Source organism: Cylas formicarius, unplaced genomic scaffold, assembly GCF_029955315.1.
Source record: "Cylas formicarius isolate icCylForm1 unplaced genomic scaffold, icCylForm1.1 PGA_scaffold_8__14_contigs__length_24414737, whole genome shotgun sequence".
Lineage (NCBI taxonomy): Eukaryota > Metazoa > Arthropoda > Insecta > Coleoptera > Brentidae > Cylas > Cylas formicarius.
The window spans coordinates 21,396,065-21,416,458 of NW_026844361.1; the positions used below are offsets into that span (position 1 = coordinate 21,396,065).

A 20,394-nucleotide genomic window follows, 5' to 3' on the forward strand; every position below is an offset into this window, starting at 1 on the left:
ACGAAGAACTTGAAACCAGTTGCCAAAATCCGTTTTAAACATCTGTTTTGGTATTGTTGTGGGATTTCTAGGCGACTTGATTTATTACAAAATTGACAATCGAGCAGTCATTTTGAATGCAAACGACACATCTTTGAAAACACAATTCGATGTAGAATACAAACTTGTAAAATTAAGCAAGACCGCATTTGAAATAGCAAACTTGCTAAGAGTCAAAACTTAATAACTTGCGACCAAAAAGCTAATATTTTTTTCAAATGAAAGCAGGTTTTGAAAGATAAACTAGTTACTATTGTTTCGTTGCAACTATTTCAAAGCTATATACTTGCTACCAGAAGGAGAATATTTTAAATAAGCAGAATACTGTTCTGTTTGGTCGTGGACACCAATCTGCTTATGTAGTCAGGAAATTAACTCCGATTCAAACGATCAACAACCCTTTGGAAGCCCGGAACGCGGATATCTTCCGGGAGTCGGCCACGACCGAGTCCATTATTTTTCGTCGACGATCAAAGGGTGCTGTGCGGCCCTTTGACTGCACCGACAGCAATTTCTTTCGCTTTATGTACACTCTGAATTCAAAACGTGACGTTTCCCAAACGATAATGCCGGCGTTAATAGTCGGTTCTCGGTCGCCGCGTCCCCGTTATAGTAACGCTTCTAGCGTTCTTTCGCTAAATGAAAAAGCAATAAGGTCCCACGGAGCTAGCGGCAACGGGCTGTCGGATAAAAATCCGCTTTACGACTCCAGGTATAGAGGCGTTTCGGCTATAAAAATATATCATGGATAGAACGGTCGACGTAGTAGAAAGCAATCGAATCGGCCATTGTCGGAAAATAGAACACGATTTGCACTGCCTGTCCGTGTCGATATAATAAATATATTAAACATGCCACGTAATGCTGAGGGTAAAAAAATATACAGGGTTATCCGCTATTCAGGCCTAAGTACAAGGTTATCGTAAGGTTTTAGTCCCCCGGATATGCTAGGGGATGCAGAAATTAGCTATATCTACTACTATAATACCACTAACTATGTAAAGATGCTAAAATTCTATTCCACGTCATAGAAGAGGACTTTTCGAGCGTGCGTTTATATATTGAGTTAGCTAAATTATACAGTAACTCTGGGAAAGCTCAGTCTCCTCCTTTTCCAAAATCTGAAAGAAGATTCTTATTTGCTAACTTTACTAGTATGTATTATATTCCTTTTTTTATAGTTCAACATTTCTTTTATAATCCTAGATTTCTATCCTTGTTTTTGTGTTTGGAAAGGTAATTCAATTTTGGAATAAATATATACTACATTTTTTTACAGATTACTGTAGAAATCATCTCAAGCATCCGCTTAACTTGCAGTCTTGTCGATTTATTTTCTATATTACATTTTGAGTAAAGATTTTATTATTATTAGATATTACTATTATTATTATCATTATTATTATTATTATTATTGTTATTATTTTTATTATTATTATTATTATTATTATTATTATTATTATTATTATTATTATTATTATTATTTTTTCCTTTCTCATCGGAAGATGGAGTCCTCTCATGTCGGCTAGGTGAGTAGCAAAACATGAAATGTGCGCTATTGAAGTTGAGGTTGATTAAGAACTCTTCTAATTATGTTGCAGGTAGCTAGTACCACAGACTTCTGCATTTCAAAGTAGGCGCCTGGTTTTACGGTGAGTGTTGTCAGGTTGGTTCTGAGGGACTTTGGTATTTCTCCCATTGCACCGATCACTATAGGAACAATGTTAACCCTATCGACATGCCATGTCTGTTTTATGTCATCCGCTAACGGTATGTATTTTTCTCTTTTTTCACGTTCTTTCTTCTGCAAGTTGTTAGGTGCGGGAATTGCAACGTCGACGAGGGTCACCATCTTATTTGCCTTGTCATAAATAAGAATATCTGGCCTGTTATGCTGGACAGTGCGATCGGTCTGAACAGTCCTGTCCCAATATATCCTAAATCCCTCATTTTCAAGCACGGATTCTGGTGAGTATCGGTAGTATGGACACTTCTCTTTTAGAAGTTTAAGGTTGAAGGCTATTTCCTGATGGACTATCTTGGATACGTTGTCGTGTCTTGTGGTGTACTCCTTCGGGGCCAGCATCCGACAACCACTGATGAGGTGCTCAACATTCTCATGGCCCTCTCCACATATGCGACAGTTCGTTGTTGTTACTGTCGGGTCCTTGATTATGTGTTTAAGATAAGACCGAGTGGGTATGACCTGATCCTGAATTGCACACATGAAACCCTCAGTCTCGGGGAAAAGGTTGCCGTTCGTTAGCCAGCCAACTGATGCGGGCTTGTCAAGGTCAGCACTGTCAAGCAAGTTTGGGTATCTGCCGTGTAGTTCCTTTCCCCGCCACTGGGTCTCAAGCTCGAAAATTGAATACTTAGGGTCGCACTGATAGTGTGTGGCCTGCAACATGAGGGGTGTAAGTGATCTATCTAGACCTGTCACTGCTCGGTGGAGCGCTGAGCTCTCACTTTTTTGATGGAAGTATTTCTGCAGCCGCTCCACCTGGGTTTTGTGGCATATTCGCAGATCCGAGAAACCCCTGCCTCCGATGTTTCGAGGTAGATGTACCCTCTCTCTGCCAGCTCGTGGGTGGTGAGCGCGGAATTTAGTTAGATTTGTCCTTAAGGTTCTATTCAGATCATCAAGCTCTGTCGGCGTCCAATCGACGATGCCGAAGCTGTACGCCACTGCAGGGACGGCGTAGGAATTGATTGCAGTCGCCATGTTACGGCCTGCCAATCCTGTTTTTAAGATGTGCTTGACTCTCTCTTTAAATCTCTCCGTGAGCAGCGTCTTGACACTTTTAGAGTCTATCCCTCGCGCCTGGGCAAGACCTAGGTATTCATAGGTTTCAAATTTATCCAGCGTCGTTATTTTTCCACCACCACTATGTTGTGTAAGCTGATGGCCATCCATCTGACGCCACTGTCCTCTATGAAGTCTGCTAACTTTACATTTCTCCAGACCGAAACTCATTCGAATATCATTTGAAAAGTTCTCGATGCATCTGAGCTGCCGTTTTAGTCCCTTCTCGGTGTCCGAAAATATCTTGAGGTCGTCCATGTACATTAAGTGGGAGAGCTTAAGTTCTTTATTAAGTGGATATCCTTGTTTGAGATTATTGAGAGCGGAGGAGAGTGGGTTTAACGCTATTCAGAACCAGAGGGCACTCAGAGCATCGCCCTGGAAAATACCTCGTTGGATTTTTATGCTGATCGGCTTCTCTTGCGTCCTCTGGTCTCTCTGAATTATTTGCGTCTCCCACTGGCCCATAACATGCGTGAGAAAGTTAATGATTTTGGGGTCGACTTTATAGACAGAGAGGCACTGTAGCAGCCAAGTGTGCGGAGCACTATCAAATGCCTTCCGATAATCAATATATGCAGTAAAGAGATTCTTCTTGGAAGCTATTGCGTTGCGGGTGACAACGTTGTCAATTGCAAGTTGTTCCTTACAGCCCTGTGCATGCCTCCTGCACCCCTTCTGCTCTTCAGCCAAAAGATTGTTATCATCCATGTGTTGGTATAGTTTGTTAGCTATTATTCCATTGAGAATTTTGTATATCGTGGGCAGGCACGTTATGGGTCTGTATTTGGAGGGATCTTTATTTGGGTAGTCTGTCTTTGGGAGAAGGTAGGTCATCCCTTTCGTCAGAAAGGGTGGCGCAGACTGAGGGTTGTTCAGTATCAGGCTCAAGATGTCAGCAAGTTTGGACCTGACAGCGGTGAATTTCTTGTACCAGAAGTTCTGTATCCCAACGGGTCCGGGGGCTTTCCAGTTTTTAGCTTTCGCCAGGGCTTCCTTTAGGTCCTCTACGACGATCACCTGAGGCAGCATGAGTTTTATTCTTTCGGTCTCCTTTTGTTCGCACTTTATCCACTCAGCCGAAACTTTGTGATTGAGAGGGACCTGCCAGATGCCACTCCAAAATTCCCTGATACTTTCTGGTTCCGGGTATTGGCCCGGTGGTTGATGGCACCAAGTTTCTGCAAAAAGGACCAGGGCTCCGGTTAAAGAGGTTATTATCCACTCTTCTATGCCATGATTGCTGGTATCTGCGCAGTCTATTTGCGTATACCCGCAGTTTCTGCTTTAGCAGATCCAACATGTCGACCACAGTATGGTTTCCAGAGTCTCCGTATTTTTTTTGCACGTTATCGGCATGCTTTTTGACCCGTTTACTTGGTTTTCTGGGTTCAAGGGTTTCAGTGAGTATACCGATCTCTCTCCTCAAAGTCGCAATTTTGTCCTCTAGTCTTCTCTGCCATATTATTATTATTATTATTATTCTTTAATTCACGCAGGTAAGTACGGGTCAAGATTCCAGTGTCGGCGAAGTGTTGTCACAAAACACTGGATTTTTGCGTCTAATGTTCAATGGCGATTTTTTGGTTTAACACCTTTCGCATTATGTTACATTATTATTATTATTATCATGATTATTATTATTATTATTATTGTTATTATTATTATTAAACAGGCGCACCCAAGAGTTCTAGCTGTTTAATTTTTTTAATGAAACCATAAATAGCATATATGGATTCGACGATAGAAATAAGTGTGTTTTAATAAGATCTACGTTAGCTGAAGTTTTACGTTCTTTGAACAATTTTAATTTTTTCGAAATGTAACCTCATTTTTATTTCTGAAATAACTGTGTGAGGTGCTTAAGTTATTCAACTCAAACTTGAAGTAGGATGTAACAGTGATCCATATAGATTTTCATATTTCAATTAAAAACTCTCAGCGTGAGTAAAACTTTATTCTAATTGACTAAGAATGTTAGGTAATCACAATTTGATTAATTTAAATGAAACGCCAATTTTTGAACTTTAATGCAGCAAATGCGAAAATTGCGGCCATGCCACTCAACAAATGTATTTGTACTGTTTCGCAAAAATGTATTCAAAACCAATAAACCTATAAAAAGTAGGATGTATGTGGTTGTCTCCAACACGTAGACAAACTTCTTCAGCCACTCCGCTGCATCCCGCTCGTACCAATTCAAACTCGTGACTAAAGTGTATGTGATTTTGTCTCATTTTGTTATAGTTATGGTATTTTTTGTAATTTTTGAAAATTTGAATGCTATCGTTGTGCTATTGTTTAATTCATATGAAAATTTATCCAAAGGAAGAGTGATTTTTATATATTATTTTTATCCTTTTCAAAATAGTTTAGTTTTACGGTATCTTGAGCTAGTTACAATTAGTTGTTGATATATCACACATAATAAATTACTATTCAATTTTCTACCTATTTATAAAAATCTGTCTGATATAAACGTATTTTAACAAAAGAATATTTTATAGATATCATATTCTTGCCCAAGATGTAGCCACGATATCCCAGAATGATTACCATTTTTTAGGGCTGGAATGGGAATTAAAATCCGCCTCCGAATTCACCGAAACTTTAGATTACGTTTTTTGTTTCCGCGAAAACCTTCGTGTTTCGTAGTTCGATTAAAACGTAATCAGAACGTAAACTCTATCGGCAAGGAGGCGATCGCTAATCCGGGGGCGGCGGGGGTGGAGCGTCGGCGGCCTTAAATACGAGCGTTACGGAAATCGTCAATAACCCCAAAATAATCCTAAAGCTCCAATTTTTTTTTTGTCAAATTTAGCTGGATATATCTTTTGCCCAATGGTATTGTTACTAATGTTTTCACTGAGGACACAGGAAAAATCATTCGATATAATTTATTAATTTACTCTCCAAAAAATTGCTCATCATCTGTATCTCTACCCATCTAATTTTTGGAGAATTAGAGGAACGTTTAAAGGATAAGATTGACTTTGTCATCTTTAAAAATCTTTTTCAAAATTTTAACACAGGTCCTAAATTTTTAGAAACAGGACATATTGTGCAACACTGTAAGTAGTATAACTAGCATGGTTCTGCGCCCATTAGATAGCAGAATTAATAAATCTTTATTCAAATCAATGCGTCAAATAGCATATCTTTTCCAGACGCATCCCGAAATGTATATTTACCGGGTGGGATGGGGAGCGTTTCCCTTGCTTAAAATTATTCATAACTTACTTCTCGACCCTGTCTAACACGCGTCGCTGAAAGTAATACGACGCCAAAACTAATAAGAACCCGTGATCGATTTCGTAGCGGGAAAAGCTCCGATGAGATAACAGACGGTCTGAATGAAGACGTAGCGGATATCTGTCACATCCTTTCAGCGGCGGAAAAGCGGAAAATTCGTAACGCGCGAAACGTTAATGTAACTCGCATCGGATGATGCGAACGACTTCTTTATATTACCCAAAAATGAAAGGGAAGTAAGGGTATATATTGCGTCACTTTCAGAGTCCTTTGGCTTCGCATTTTTGATGACTGGTTGAGTCGGGGGTTCGCGTTGGATTTCATATTCGGACCCACTGAATTTAAAAACTCAACTGACTAGATAGTTATATAATCTTTTGCAGTAGCCTATTGAGAAATCCATTGTGCTAACTTGGTTACTTCGTGGTAGTCAAGCAGCTTCGTTTCGATCATTCGTGCTTTTAAGTTGTATATTAATCGAATTATTGTTTTTGTCTCCTGTTCCCCAATTTATGATATTGTAAGAGATTACCGAGTATTTTGAGTATTTTGACACTTAACCCGTCTAAAAGACCTACCCATTGGCCTACACTTAGGATTAAATATATGTTGATTTTTTTACAATACGAGGTTAGCGCCAAAATGTCCCGGCCTGACACAGATGCAGCTCCAGTATAACGATAACACTTCGTATTCTTTTAAATATATATCTTAAAAAAACATTGAAGTCTTGCGTCAAATAGTTTTTTATTGATAGCATTTTAAACAAGACGTGTCCGAAAAAATGTCGCAAATAACGCAAATTGAGTATAGAGCAGTCATAAAGTTTTTGACAAAAGAAGGGTTAGCACCTAAAATTATTAAAGAGAGGCTGGATGGTGTGTACGGCCAAAGTTCTCCTTTGTATTCTGTACTGAAAGAATGGGCAAAACGTTTTCAGATGGGGCAGGAGTCCCTTGAAGATGATTCAAGAACTGCTCGACCAGTGGAGGTCATAACGGAAGATATTGTTGCGATTGTGGAAGAGGTGGTATAGAGTGATCGACGTTTAAAGATCAAGGAAATCTCAGAAATTACTAAGCTTTCTGATGCAAGTGTTCGTGGAATCCTGCATGAGGTTAGTGCAAGATGGGTTACTAAAAACCTTTCGGCTATTCAAAAACAACGCCGTGTCGAGTGTGCGCGGTCTTTTTTGAAACTCTGTGGGTCGGAACCGAAACCTGTGATAGAAACTATTGTGAAGGGAGATGAAGCTATGGTTCTCTATTATGACCTTCTATCGAAATAAGAATCAATGGAGTGGCGTCGTAAGGGAGAGTCTAGAGTCAACAAAAAAGGTGATGCCCACGATCTTTTGGGATTGTGAAGGAATTCTTTTGATATATTTGAAAGAAACTAATACCACTGTCAATGGTAAATATTATTCAACATTATTACATAAATTGCGAGACTGTATACGTGTAAAACGTCGAGGAAAACTGCACAAGCTGCCATTTTTGATTGTGAGTTTCAACAGATAGATCTTCCTCCCTATAGTCCAGATATGGCCCCCAGCGACTATTATTTGTTCGGATATTTGAAAAAGGACTTACGTGGACGGCGGTTTAACGACGAAATTGAGTTAAAAGAGGCTGTTTTAGCTCATTTTGCAGACAAACCAAAAGAATATTTTTTTAATGGGATTGAGTTGTTAATAAAGATATGTAATAAGTGTATTGAAGTTAAGGGGGATATATTGAAAAATAATAATAAATTGTTACTCTACTTTGTTTCTTTCATATTCAGGCTGGGAAATTTTGGCGATGCGCTCGGAAGTCTGATAATTTATTATAGGGATTTCGTCACTAGTTTTGCCGTGATTACAATGTTCGTATAGTTTAGTATTGACGTATTTTTTCGCAATCGTGATATTCTGGGAGGTCAGCTCTATAAGCCATAAATTACGGAGGGCATAATACTTCCCCTGGACGGTTCTGAGTTCAACACTATACGGATGAGAATAAGAATTCTTAACCTTTATCTCTCCGCGTCTCTACGCACGAGTTCATGTTTCCTCTGACTCCGAGTTCTTTTTTTATAGAGACGTGGTTTAGCGTTTCGAACGTTAACATTGGGAGTACTGCTTTTGATTAATCCGTTTGAAGCATTGGAAATACAGTTGCACGAGATTTTGACCGTTTTTTTGCCTGTAAGTTTACGACGCGACATCCAATGAGACGGAGGAAAGGACGAGGGTTTAACAGGACGAGATCCACAACAGACGCGCCGAACTTTGGATTTATCTGGTTGTCCTCGGGGCTGAAAGTAACAGACCGCAGGAGGTCGACCCTTGAAATTTGCGACCCTTCGAGGAGGGTGGAAGGAGTTATTTTTTTAAAACGTCCCCTTTTAATCCGCCGTAATGCCGGCGGTAATTTAAACAGTGGCGGAGGCAACACACGGAAGCCGTTAGAATTGTACGCTCATGAATAAAATATCCGCACAAACGAACGAAGACTCTTGCGACGCTTTTATTTGGAGCTATTTCCGTCCGGGGAAGCCAAGAATTTTCTTTTCAATTTAAAATGGGGGAACTTGATTCAGCCCACGCGGCGGACCCGAAAAAATATAAACTGAACTGTTTACTGTTAAACGTGATCAATTTGACAGCGTTGCCGTTTAATCGCCGGTATTGCTCTCAATTAAATTATGAGTATCCTAGAATGTGTGGATATTTAGCAACATTGCAAGGTCATCAAACGCTACGATGTTGCTACGAATCCAATGGTTGCTGACGTCAGTGTGTTAGTTTCATTTTAGTGATTCAATGTATTGTATCTTTTGCTGATGTTTTGTACAGTATATTGTACAGTGTGCTAGAAAGCTATCCATTAATATTCAAATTTATTATTATTTATTTATTTTTGTTGTTTTTTGAACTTTTGCCGTTGCGCATTACTCCGCAATCCATGCGACAGGTTCATAAAAACAGATAGAGGTCTTGTTCTGAATTACAGAATTGAATCCCCCTATATCAGTGGTCGGCAACCTCTTCGATATGCTGAGCTACTTTGCTAATGTTGGAATAAACATTGAGCTACCCGCACGGAAGCCACGTAACGCAGCGTAAATGAAATAATACACAGTTAATTTATCATTATATGTATTTATTTTACTATTTATTTTTAGCTGTTAATATTACTATTACTATATAACTAATATTACTAGTACGTACTGGTTCATAGCTACATCCCTACCTACGAAATGAAGGTGTGAAAAATAAACGCAAACTTTTATCCAGCCACAACGGCATGTCACGTAAGATTTAAAAATAGTTAATAATAACAACAAAAAAGTAACGCACTATCATGAACATAAACATTGAGCACGTTCAATAAGAATGCTGACACTCAGACTCATCGATATTTTTTTTAATGTTTGCAGTATAATTTGATACAGCCAACATAATTATCCAAATGTTCATCTGCAAGTCGATTGCGATATTTGTTCTTAATATTAATATTATTTTTTGTTGTTCTCTACTAACCGCATAAATACGCACCGCGCAATGTCGTCGCGCCGACACACACAATCCAGATCGCTCTCGAACACTAAGGCGCTGCTCCGGCTGGTCGGTTCCAGCCGATTCCTTGATCCTGCAGATCTTTCACCGCAACGTTGCCGCTGTTTATGTTTAATATTATGACAATTAGAATTTTTTGTGGAATTGTTTATTTTTAATATTATGAAAATTAAAGTCGTTGTGAGAGCTACCAGAATAGGTGTAGCTCGCGAGAGGCAGGTTGGCGACGGCTGCCCTATATTAATTGAAAACAACTACTTAAACGAAAATTATCTTTTTAATGAAAATCGCGTTCACTTGATAGAACAATTAAGTTCTATTAAATTATATTTTAGGATTACTTTGTGATTCATCAAACGTTTGATTTTTCTTTTTCAAAAAAAAAAAAAAAACGAAAAATAGCAAAAAGAATGAAATTTTTATCAGCGCTTAAAAATCAATCCTGGCCATTTGATATTAGACGTAGCACCACAAAAAACAGTCTAACTGCGTTAATCCTCACGATCTAAGCGACCAATTCACTCGTTCAAAACGAAACCTGCCCATCACAACATGGCGTGTGTGGCACCGCGAATTTTGGAAAAAAAAATCTTCCAACACTGGCGGCTATGGTACAAATATTTTCTTCTGTGTGATGTGCATATCAGCGGCAGCTGTTTTTTTATTCGTTTTATTAAAAGATGCCGCTTACATTTTGTGTTTTACTTGCTTTTATACTTAATAGCGATTAAACAAGGAAAATTTTCATACGCCAGTATTGGACAACATTATAACATATAGTTTTAGCGCCACATATTGGCAAACTTCGGGATAGCTGGCGAAACAAAACACCGTCGCGCCTGTCGCCTGGAGTTTCACGCGAAAATGTCGGCATCGGCAGTTCTTAATCTGCATTTGATAGGCAGTCAAGGACCGATAAATCGACGGCCGCTTAAAATTCAATTAGGACCTAATTATCGAGCTGGTGCCTTCGGTCTCGATCGATCCCGAATTTATTTATGACTGTTTCGGAACCGCGTTGGCCTAAAAAGAAAATAGTCCTCGGAAATTACCAAAAAGTTTCTGCCATTTTATGATCCGGTGTTAGTTTTTGGGCAACGGGAACCTGCATCTTACCTTTTCATTTCGTGTGCTTCATTCTTGTTTTTTTTAAACAAAATCCAATGAGAAAAGGCAAAATTTAGTCGGGATCCGATATTTAACAGTAGATAACACACGACGAATCCTGTATTTACTTAAGTCGTGATATTTGAAAGCCCATGTGCAAAATTTTATAATCCCTCCCATTCTGATCGACGTTGATTGACCTTGTATCTGCGCCGAGCGTCTAATTCGATTGTGGGCGTCCAGAGTCGAACTTTATCAAGTTTCCTCTAATAAACCTTCCAAATATGTGATACACTCGATACGTGTTGGAGGGGTAGGCAACCCTCTTGACTGATGCCTATCGAGCATTGGGGGTACGGTGGGGTCGGATCGCTCGCTCCAAAACATGGAAACACTTACTCATCTCGATGTAAATTGTGGTCGAATTAGAGAGGGTCTAGTCCGGCAATTAGGACCGGACCGTAGCCCAAGAGGGCTTAATAAAGGCATAGGCGGTCATAGTGCGATTGAGACGTGATCGATTTATTAATAGTAATAATTTGTTGTTTTGGTGGTGCACCTTAAATTAGGGGGTAGGGAGACTACATCCACGTCCATTTTCGCCAAATTCAGTAGACGAGGTATGTTCAAAAAGTAATGTGACTTTTAAGTTTTATCAAAAATTAATTATTTATTTATCAAAAGTTACACATTAGTACTAACGTTTTTTCCAATTCTCGATGCACTTCTGGTAAGCACTTTCTGGTATGGCCATCCTTCCTTTCAAGGGTTTCTTGAGTTTTGGGAACAGGAAGAAGTCGCAGTGAGCCATATCCGGTGAATATGGTGACTGAGGCATGATTGTGGTTTTGCTTGTGACCAAAGAGACAAGCAACGATGAGTGAGCAAGTGCATTATCGTGATGTAAAATCCATGAACTGTTTTCCGGACGTTTCCTTCGTATTACTTCAGTTATGGACCGTACGACAATGTGGTAAGAAGAAAACAGTAAGCAAAACCTCGACATTTGATCAAACTTGACGTGCCTATTTCGGTCTTGGCGATTCTGGGTTCTTCCGTTGGGACGATTGGGCTTTGGTTACGACCTCATAACCATATATGATTCGTCGCCATTTACGATGCTCTGTTCAAAATTGAGCAGTTTCGGAACAAATTTTGCTGCTACATGTTTCCTATCCAAAACTTCGGAAAAAATTGCATGTTACGAATCAATAGAGACTTCGACGTCTTCAGCCGCTTCTCTAATAGTTTTTCAACACCATTTGTTTCGCCTCTTCAACGCTTTCATCAGTTATTGACGTGGTGGAGCGCCCAGAGCGAGGTTATACACACTTATAATCGTTTTTCTTTGGTCAACAACGTAGATTCACCATTTGCCGTTATCAACATTTCAAATATTTTGGAGCACTCTATTCCATTTTTTACACACACACCTCGTATATTCAATTCAATTCAATTCGTATCGGCTTTTCTAAGACGAAATTACAATATACATTATTAGTACACGTTAAAGCAATACTCATCTATAAAATATAAAACTGTATTCATCCTGTATCCCAATGCACCACAGACACGGCAAAGAATTACTAATTGAAAATTGAAAACATCAAAGTTTCTTAAAAGAAAAGAACGAAATTAAATATGCGTCTATCTTCCATTTCAAGTTAGGACAGATACTTTAATATGATCACTTTTGGTTACCTTAAATATCTGGCGATTTTTAATTATATTTAGTTTTGGTTAGCTGTTTCTTGGTACATTTGCCCTCTTTGAGACTTAAAGGTTAAGCTATCTTTTAGAATAGATTAGACTAAATGCATTTCAGAGTTCGTTTATTTCTTGCATTGTAGTTTTTAGAGGTTTTTATTCTTCTAATGAGACGTGCTACGTATCTAGTTCCCGGTATTAAGAGCACAAAACTTCATAAAATATTTTCTCTGTTCTGTGTTTTTCGTATTTGGGTAGCCGCGCACTTGAACGCCGAGTAGAACGAATATGAAAGCAATCGTGCCTGGAGGCGGAATAGACTATGCAAACGGATAATTTCTGTTTGCTTTCCTCTCTATTTGACTTGACGGACAAAAAAACTCGATGCCTCGGAGCGCGGACGAAACGCTCTTGTATGACATCCCACCACAGGAGAGGGACTTGCGATATTTACAGCCAGCCGAATCGGAGATCGCATTGTCGTCTTCAATCCGATGGATGAGCGATCCTTTATGGTGTTGAAATAATAATAACTTATCAATGTAAAGTTAAGTAAATGTACAAAACTAATGTGGCAATCGTATATTCCATTCTACCTAGGAAGCTTATTTCCTGTATGACCTTGTTGGAACTGTCGAAGGCTTTTGATTGCGTCTGCTATGAGTTTCTTGTAAATAAACTTGAATATTACGGTATAAGGGTTCAAAGTTTGAACTTTTCTAAATCTTACCTTAACAACAGACAACAAATTGTTACGTTACCTAACGGTGATGTTTCTGAAGCACAATTTGTTTCCCTTGGAGTGCCACAAGGCTCAATACTGGGTTCAATTCTTTTCTGTATAGTTTTTTTATATGCAGATAACACAACAATACTTAATTTGGGTAGAACCGTAATAAATTGAATGAAAATAAATCAGAGGTTGTCTTCTTTTCTTCGAACTTTGTGTTGTGCACAAAATAAGGATCCCTATCATCTTGTAAACAAAACTCAATGCTCCATTAACTTCATTGATATTAAGCTGTATAAAAAATAAAATGTTTTTGAATGCAACTTCGAAAGCTCTGAATTTTAGATTTTAGATACGTAAACGGTTTGTTATAATGAGTGTTTTTTTTTCGATGTATAGAACTTTAAGTTGGCATTACTGTTCAAGATGGCGACCTATTTAACAGCTGTCAAGTGATTTATTCTCAGTTGGTTTGGCAATTCATCATGAATAGACTCACGCCTGAACAACGCTTGCAAATAGTGCAATTTTATTTCGAAAATAATGGTTCTGTACGGAATACGTATCGCGCACTGCTTCATCGTCGACGAAATCGTCCATCGGAGCAGTTAATTCGATTAACCATGGAACGTTTTCGCACCACGTTTACTCTTATTGATAACTCGCATCCCCAGAGACGCCGTACGGTGCCTACAGAAGAAGCTATTGCTGCTGTAGAGCGTAGCATTGAGGAAGACCCGAATGAGTCCATCCGCCATCGAGCACAGGAATTGGATCTGTGTCCATCCACTTTATGGAAGATTTTGCGTAAGGATCTTGGTTTACGTGCTTACAAAATCCAACTCGTGCAAGAATAGAAGCCAAACGATCATCAAATAAGGCGTAGATTCGTCGAATGGACCCAAAACAAGAATGCCGTTGTTCTCGATTTTCATAAGCGAATTTTGTTTAGCGATGAAGCGCACTTCTGGTTGAATGGCTTCGTCAACAAACAAAACTGCCGCATTTGGAGCGAAGCTAATCCTCAAGTGTATGTCGAAACACCGTTACATCCAGAAAAACTGGCTGTTTGGTGCGCCGATGATGGCCAGAACATTAGAGTCAATGGTGATCGGTATAGAGCTATGATTACTAACTCTTTCATTCCTGAATTGAATAACCATGACGTCCAGGAGATGTGGTTTCAACAAGACGGGGCAACATGTCACACAGCTCGTGCCACAATAGATTTCTTGAAAGGCACATTTAGTGACCGCCTAATTTCACGTTTTGGACATGTGAATTGGCCTCCAAGATCTTGTGATTTAACACCGCTAGACTACTTTCTGTGCGGCTATATAAAGTCATTGGTCTATTGGTCTACAAACGCTTGACCATTTGGAAGACAACATTCGCCGTGTTATTGCCGATATATGGCCACAAATGTTGGAAAAAGTCATCGAAAATTGGACGTCCAGATTGGACCAAATCCGCGCCAGCCGTGGCGGTCATATGCTAGAAATCATATTTAAATTGTAATGCCACAAGATGATCTTTCGGATAAATAAAATTCATGTCATCGTTGTTTTATTGTAACTTAAAGTTCTATACATCGAAAAAGAAACACCCCTTATATATGGTATGTTTAGTTCGAAAATTCACACCGACAACTTTAAATGTATTGTTTATACATGTTTGGCCAATAAATTATTTTATTTTTAGCACTTTAACTGCTCAGTGAAATCGGAATTTTGTTTTTGGTACGCTGTTGCTTTTCGATAGCGCAGTTTCGTAATGCGACGTTGCCAAGCTAGCGAAACTTACCGTAAGTTTACGATTGATATTCGCATTTGTCTCTACCGCCTGGAAGCAGTCAAATACGGCGATAAGTGACGTTGAGCAGGTCTGAACTTTTGATCGAAGTTTGCGCAAACAAAATTCGCAATTTCCAGATCGAAATCCTGTTCAATTTTTTATTCAACCACGGGCGAGGATTCTATTCGAGTATTAATAATTTCCTAAACTGATTTCGAGCCCCAGGACCGGTCACAATTACGGAGTCCTTGTAATTTGACGTAATTGGGTTTAGTTTAGCAAAGCGGAATCGGGAGATTGGAAAGAAAACATCGTTACGGTACGCTCCGAAATTAAAATTACGCGAAATAAAAGAGTCGAAGTTGGTTTATTCGCAATCTCAGCGCTGCGGAAATAAAACCGCGCGACCTTTCCCGTCGAGGTTATTCTAGAATTTTCCGGTTGAAAATGAACGGATCTTGCTCCAGGAACACTTGGTGCTGACGTCCCATCAGTCCGTATGCGACTCAGATGCGTCTTTAAGTTAGCTCGTCAGTTTTCCTAATGAAGTTCATCAACCTGGAAAGAGATTCTTTCCTCTGGTGCTCTGGCAAATATTGGGCATCAGACCTTCTTGCACGAGACGTGCTCAACTGTCTCCTAGTTTTCCTTTATATCCCAGTGATCCATGACTTTGAAATATTCCAAGTAACCCAATACAAGTGAAGAGAAGTCAGAAGTAAAATTTAGAGGAAACTTTTTGTAACTGCGACAAAGCAGCCACAGATAGTAGCAATCTAAATTACATTGGCGAGGAGCAAAAAGTAGGGTAGTGTGAATATTCCATTGGTCCACTTGTCTTTGCACAAATTCTTGCATGTATGGGATTTCCATTTGAAACACACTGAGTGGGGTGTCATTTGTTACAATGTTCACCTTGGTGCCTATTTACGGTACCGTCTTAAGAGCCTCTTAAGAGCACTTTTTTTTTATCGAAAAAACGTTTTAAAATTCATATTGTTTAAAGTTTTAGAGTTTATGATGTGAATATTTATCTGTGCGCTTCAACCTAGACTTTGGAACGTTGTCGAGTTTTATTTCCGACTGAATTATCACCAAATTACCTTAAACGAGCTTAAAAGCGTCGTCGAAAACAAAACGGGATTTCTTTTTCCACCGGGGGCAACGGCGAAACTCCGGGCTTTCGCTAATTGCCTTTTTCAGATCTTTTTAATTAAATTTTGCCGAGATAAAACGCGTAAGAAGATGTAATGACACGGAAAGGCGGCGATAAGGTGAGACGAGAGGATGATCTCTTCTTTTTGAATATTATTGGCGGGATGAAATATAATTCGTCCCTAAAGGTCTCCAGCTATCTATTAGCTCTCTTGCTTTTATGGGTCTTGGTGTCAGCTAGCGGGAATAAGCCGTAAGAGAGAAGTTTTGTGAAAAGTGATAGAGGAACGTGTTTAAGCCTAGTTTAAATAGTGACTATTGCAAATTCTAATTCTAACGAAATAGATGATCGAAGAATGATAATAGACGTCGGATTGGGGTCCTGCTCTCCATCTACGTGCCTTAAATCTGAAAAGCTCACCCCGAATCGTGTCGCTCGACTCGCAGAGATGAAGGACCGCAAATACCGACTGCCTGCGTGTGCGCTGGTTTTTCTGGAAGCGGTGCGATCGACAAGTGCATCGGTTTTCATGTAATTTCGTTTCAAAGAAAAAACCGAGGGCTCTTTGTACGTCAAAGCCTTTTATTTCCCTAATTACAGGGCAAGACATTTAAACAACAGAATCACGCGACTACAGAGGCGGGGCAATTCGTGTCTTATAGCATGGAGGTTTTCGCTTGTCGTATTTCAGGACCGCACTCTTGTAAATAATAAAGAAATCGTTTAACCGCGAAATTTGCAAATTATTAATTAAAATTAGTTAGAAATTTCTTTAGGAATCTCAATTGTCAATCTCAATCTCAATTGGACAGCTTCAATTGCTCACTTAACAGCTTGTATTTATTATATTCTTTAACACACCCTATATTATTTGAAAGAGGGGAAAAAACGAACAGTTAAACAAACGCACCAAACTTTATCTATTTATTTCATGTTTGGATTTTTTTGGGCTCTATCGATGCTGCGCCAAGCCGTCCCTGGCGTCGCGAATATTTAATAAAATAACACTGCGTCAACTTATAATTTTCGTCCCCCCTGTCATTTCCTAAATTTTGTATTGCCGCTTGAGTGGCTGATGTCTTAATTTATTAAAAAACTCCATACGTTACGATCCATCGACTCTTATCTCAGCTACGTCATGGAAAACCGGCAGATCCTAGCCCTTTCGCGTTACGGCATGATCGTCGCGGGAATATGGCGGCTTCCTTTCACTTCGCGAGCCGCCGTACGAAAATTCTACGCGTTGTATTCCGCATTTGTTCATGTTTTCTTTGCCGCGTTCGTCGCGTCCATGCTGATACGTTTCCTCATACTGGTCGCTGAAAAGTCTTCTGCCGAATTACTTTTCGGTAGCTTCGCTTACCTGATTTCATTCTATATCACCGCGATCAAAGCGGTACTTTGTCAATCTAGCGAATTTAAACGAATCCTCTCTTACATCGTCGAGGAAGAACGCCGGATGGCAATGTCAAACAATCAGGAGCTGTTCCGGTGTCACCTGGTTCAGATCCGTTTTGCCGAAAGGATCAACCTCGGCATATTCAGCATCACCGTGGGTCTGAGCGTGTCTGCAGTCATGGCGAATGCAATGCAAAGAGCCAACGTGGAAGAGTACAACAGATCCTACAACGCTAGTCTCGAGAAACACTTCGTCTATGAGCTTTACTACGCGAAGGTAAACACCGAGGATCACGAAAGGTTGCTGGCGATACTGCACGCATTCACCACCGCTTGGATTCTCTTTGTCGGATCTTCAACCCAGTGCATTTTTATTACGTGTATCGTTTTCGCTTCATCTGTATTCAAGACGTTGCAGATCAAGCTGAGAATGTTGTCGACAGAAGATGCGTTGAAAAACTTGAGAAGTCTCGTCGTCGAACATCAAAACGCGATCCTGTAAGTCGTTTTGAGGTATTTTAGAAAGCTCCACTAGTAAGTACCACAACTGCCTTCCCGCCTTATTCGATAAGGATATTCTTTAAAGGTTTTCGTTTGAAAGCAGGTTCTTAATGGTGGTGAATTTTTATTTAACGTATTTTTTTTTATATCTTTTGTGAAAGAAAAACATTTCTAGTTTGTGTTTCTGGAACTATGAATTTAAAAAAATGCTTTTGCTTGACTTTAATACTGTTTTTTTAAGAATTTGAGTTTGTTTACTTCTTACCAGCATGTAAAGTACCAATTTGGCTGAGAGAGGAAAATCTTTATCCAGGAAGGTTGCTTTTTCTGCAGTATCATTACCTTGAGTTACAGTTGTAGCAGCGTTCAAAGTAGTACAAATATGGCTGGGTAAGTTTTCTATTCCATTTCTGACTCTATTTTTGTGCAACCGCGATCGAAGTGGTGCTCTGTCAAGCTCTTGAATTTAAATGCATTCTCTTTTACATAATTGTTTGTATTTCTTTGCTTGAAGATGAGTTCGTTCACTCGGTTTACAAGTGTAGTACCAATTTGGCTGAAATCGAAATTCCTAGTCGACTGTAATGAGTTTGATTTTTTTCTGGAGTATCGAAGTAGCAGTTCAGTTACAAGCGACTGTGTTTTGCTTGATTGGGGTTAGGTCGCCTTATCATTCCTATGAGTTGAAGTTTCAGTAGGTTTTTGAATTCGAAAATGGCAGCGTAAGTCTCGTTCATCATAGGAAGGAGATGAATTCGTTCACTCCTTACTCAATTCGATTTTGAGGTTGAATGCAGTATCATTTGTTTAAATTTCAGAAGCGTTCCAAGTAGAAAACTGGCTGGTCAAGTTTTCTGTTTGTCTGAAACAAGATTCTCAGTTATGAATTCTTCAGTGCGAAATCGAAGCACTGCTTTGCCCTGTTGGTGTTGTAAACCTCGACTCTTTTGAAGTTCCATTACCACAATCCAGACGTAAGAGTTGATCATTTTAGGTTCGGAGTCAAACTAAATTCTTCGGTGAAGTACCTGATGTTGATGGACTTTCTGTTCAGCTCGCTCAACATAGGACTGGTGCTGATTCTTCTGCTGCGGGTACGTGTCGGATTCCTCTCGAAAGTTTGTCGCGATAGACATACTTTTCAGGCGGAAAATACCACCCAATTTACCACGTCGTTTTACGCCTGTCGCTTGATCACCATCATTTTCGCCATTGGTTGGTGTTCCAACGAAGTCCAAATCCAGAGTCTCGGACTAAGCGACGCGATCTACGAAAGTCCGTGGTACGAGCAAACTGAGGACGTCAAGAAAATACTGCTGATGATGATTGTGAGAGTACGGAAACCAGTGGCGCTGACCATAGGCCCTTTCGACGAAATGACGCTCCAGTCGTCGCTAAGGGTAACTTAATTTTTGGTGAGGAGCGAACAGCCAATGCGAAGGGGGGGGATTCGTTTTTTCCAGATAATGAAAGCGGCGTATTCCTACTGTGGCATAATGGCGAAGAAGTACAACTGACGGCAATATGAAAAACGATTAACGGACAACGGAGGGGAGATAATAAAAACGGAATAAAATTATTTCATCTCAGGTTTCGTCGTCTTTTCTTTATTTTTTGATTCCCGTTTTCCGATCCGATCCCCGCCCCGCTCCCCTTTCCCGCCTTTAATTTACAAATTGTTTCTGATGTTCACAAAGGGGCATTATAATGAAAAACGCGCTCTCGCCCGCGCCCCCCCGTCCCCCGAACCCCGGCCTACCTCGCCCGGAAGCCATCTCATTTTTTAAATCGGCGGAAATGCCTTTTCGGCTCCCGTTACTTTTAACGGGGGCGGGCCTCGGGGGTCGACAAAGTAGGCACGAAATATTATCGTTTTTATTTCTTATTATTGCGGGACCCCGCGGGCTGCTTTTTGACTTTATATATTGTATAATTTTTTAAGCTTAACGACCGTCGTCGGTTACGAAAATGGAAATAAATCGGGACCCCGGGGGCCTACCCGCTTCACAAAAAAATATATCGTTGCCGTGGACATAAATTATTTATAATTTTGTGTATTATATTTTTGATATATTGAAACACAATTGACGAATAAATTACACTTCTTGGCAAAATCCAGGGCCCTGCGAATTTAGTCCTTGAGGACAATCAAGCGCTTACAATTAATAGACAAACCGGCCACCATGGGACTTTAAGACAAAAGCGTCCGCCATTGTCGCCCCAAAGGGTCGGATATCCGACGGCCTTCCTACATCCTCGAAGACGTCCGTTATCCTTCATTAATTAATACTTCTTCCGCGGAAATTGTTTCAGTTTAAGGAACGTTGAATCGAATATTTCTG

At 39.8% G+C, this 20,394-nt stretch overlaps 3 protein-coding genes across 4 annotated transcripts in view; 2 read left to right on the forward strand and 1 right to left on the reverse strand.

Annotated features, from left to right (window-relative positions):
* LOC132706636 (potassium channel subfamily K member 18-like) overlaps nt 1-20,394 on the forward strand; it is a 203,826-nt gene that overhangs the window by 647 nt on the left and 182,785 nt on the right. The window lies entirely within an intron of this gene.
* On the reverse strand, nt 1,595-4,204 carry LOC132706499 (uncharacterized). The gene is made up of 3 exons (XM_060677852.1): nt 4,147-4,204; nt 3,235-4,095; nt 1,595-3,189 (listed from the first exon to the last, which is right to left on the reverse strand). The coding sequence occupies exons 1-3, from the start codon at nt 4,202-4,204 to the stop codon at nt 1,595-1,597; spliced, it is 2,514 nt and encodes an 837-aa protein (XP_060533835.1).
* Nucleotides 17,265-19,643, forward strand: LOC132706406 (uncharacterized). The gene is made up of 4 exons (XM_060677736.1): nt 17,265-18,049; nt 19,047-19,146; nt 19,198-19,452; nt 19,516-19,643. Exons 1-4 carry the CDS (start codon nt 17,292-17,294, stop codon nt 19,567-19,569), a joined length of 1,167 nt encoding a protein of 388 aa, XP_060533719.1. The 5' UTR covers nt 17,265-17,291; the 3' UTR covers nt 19,570-19,643.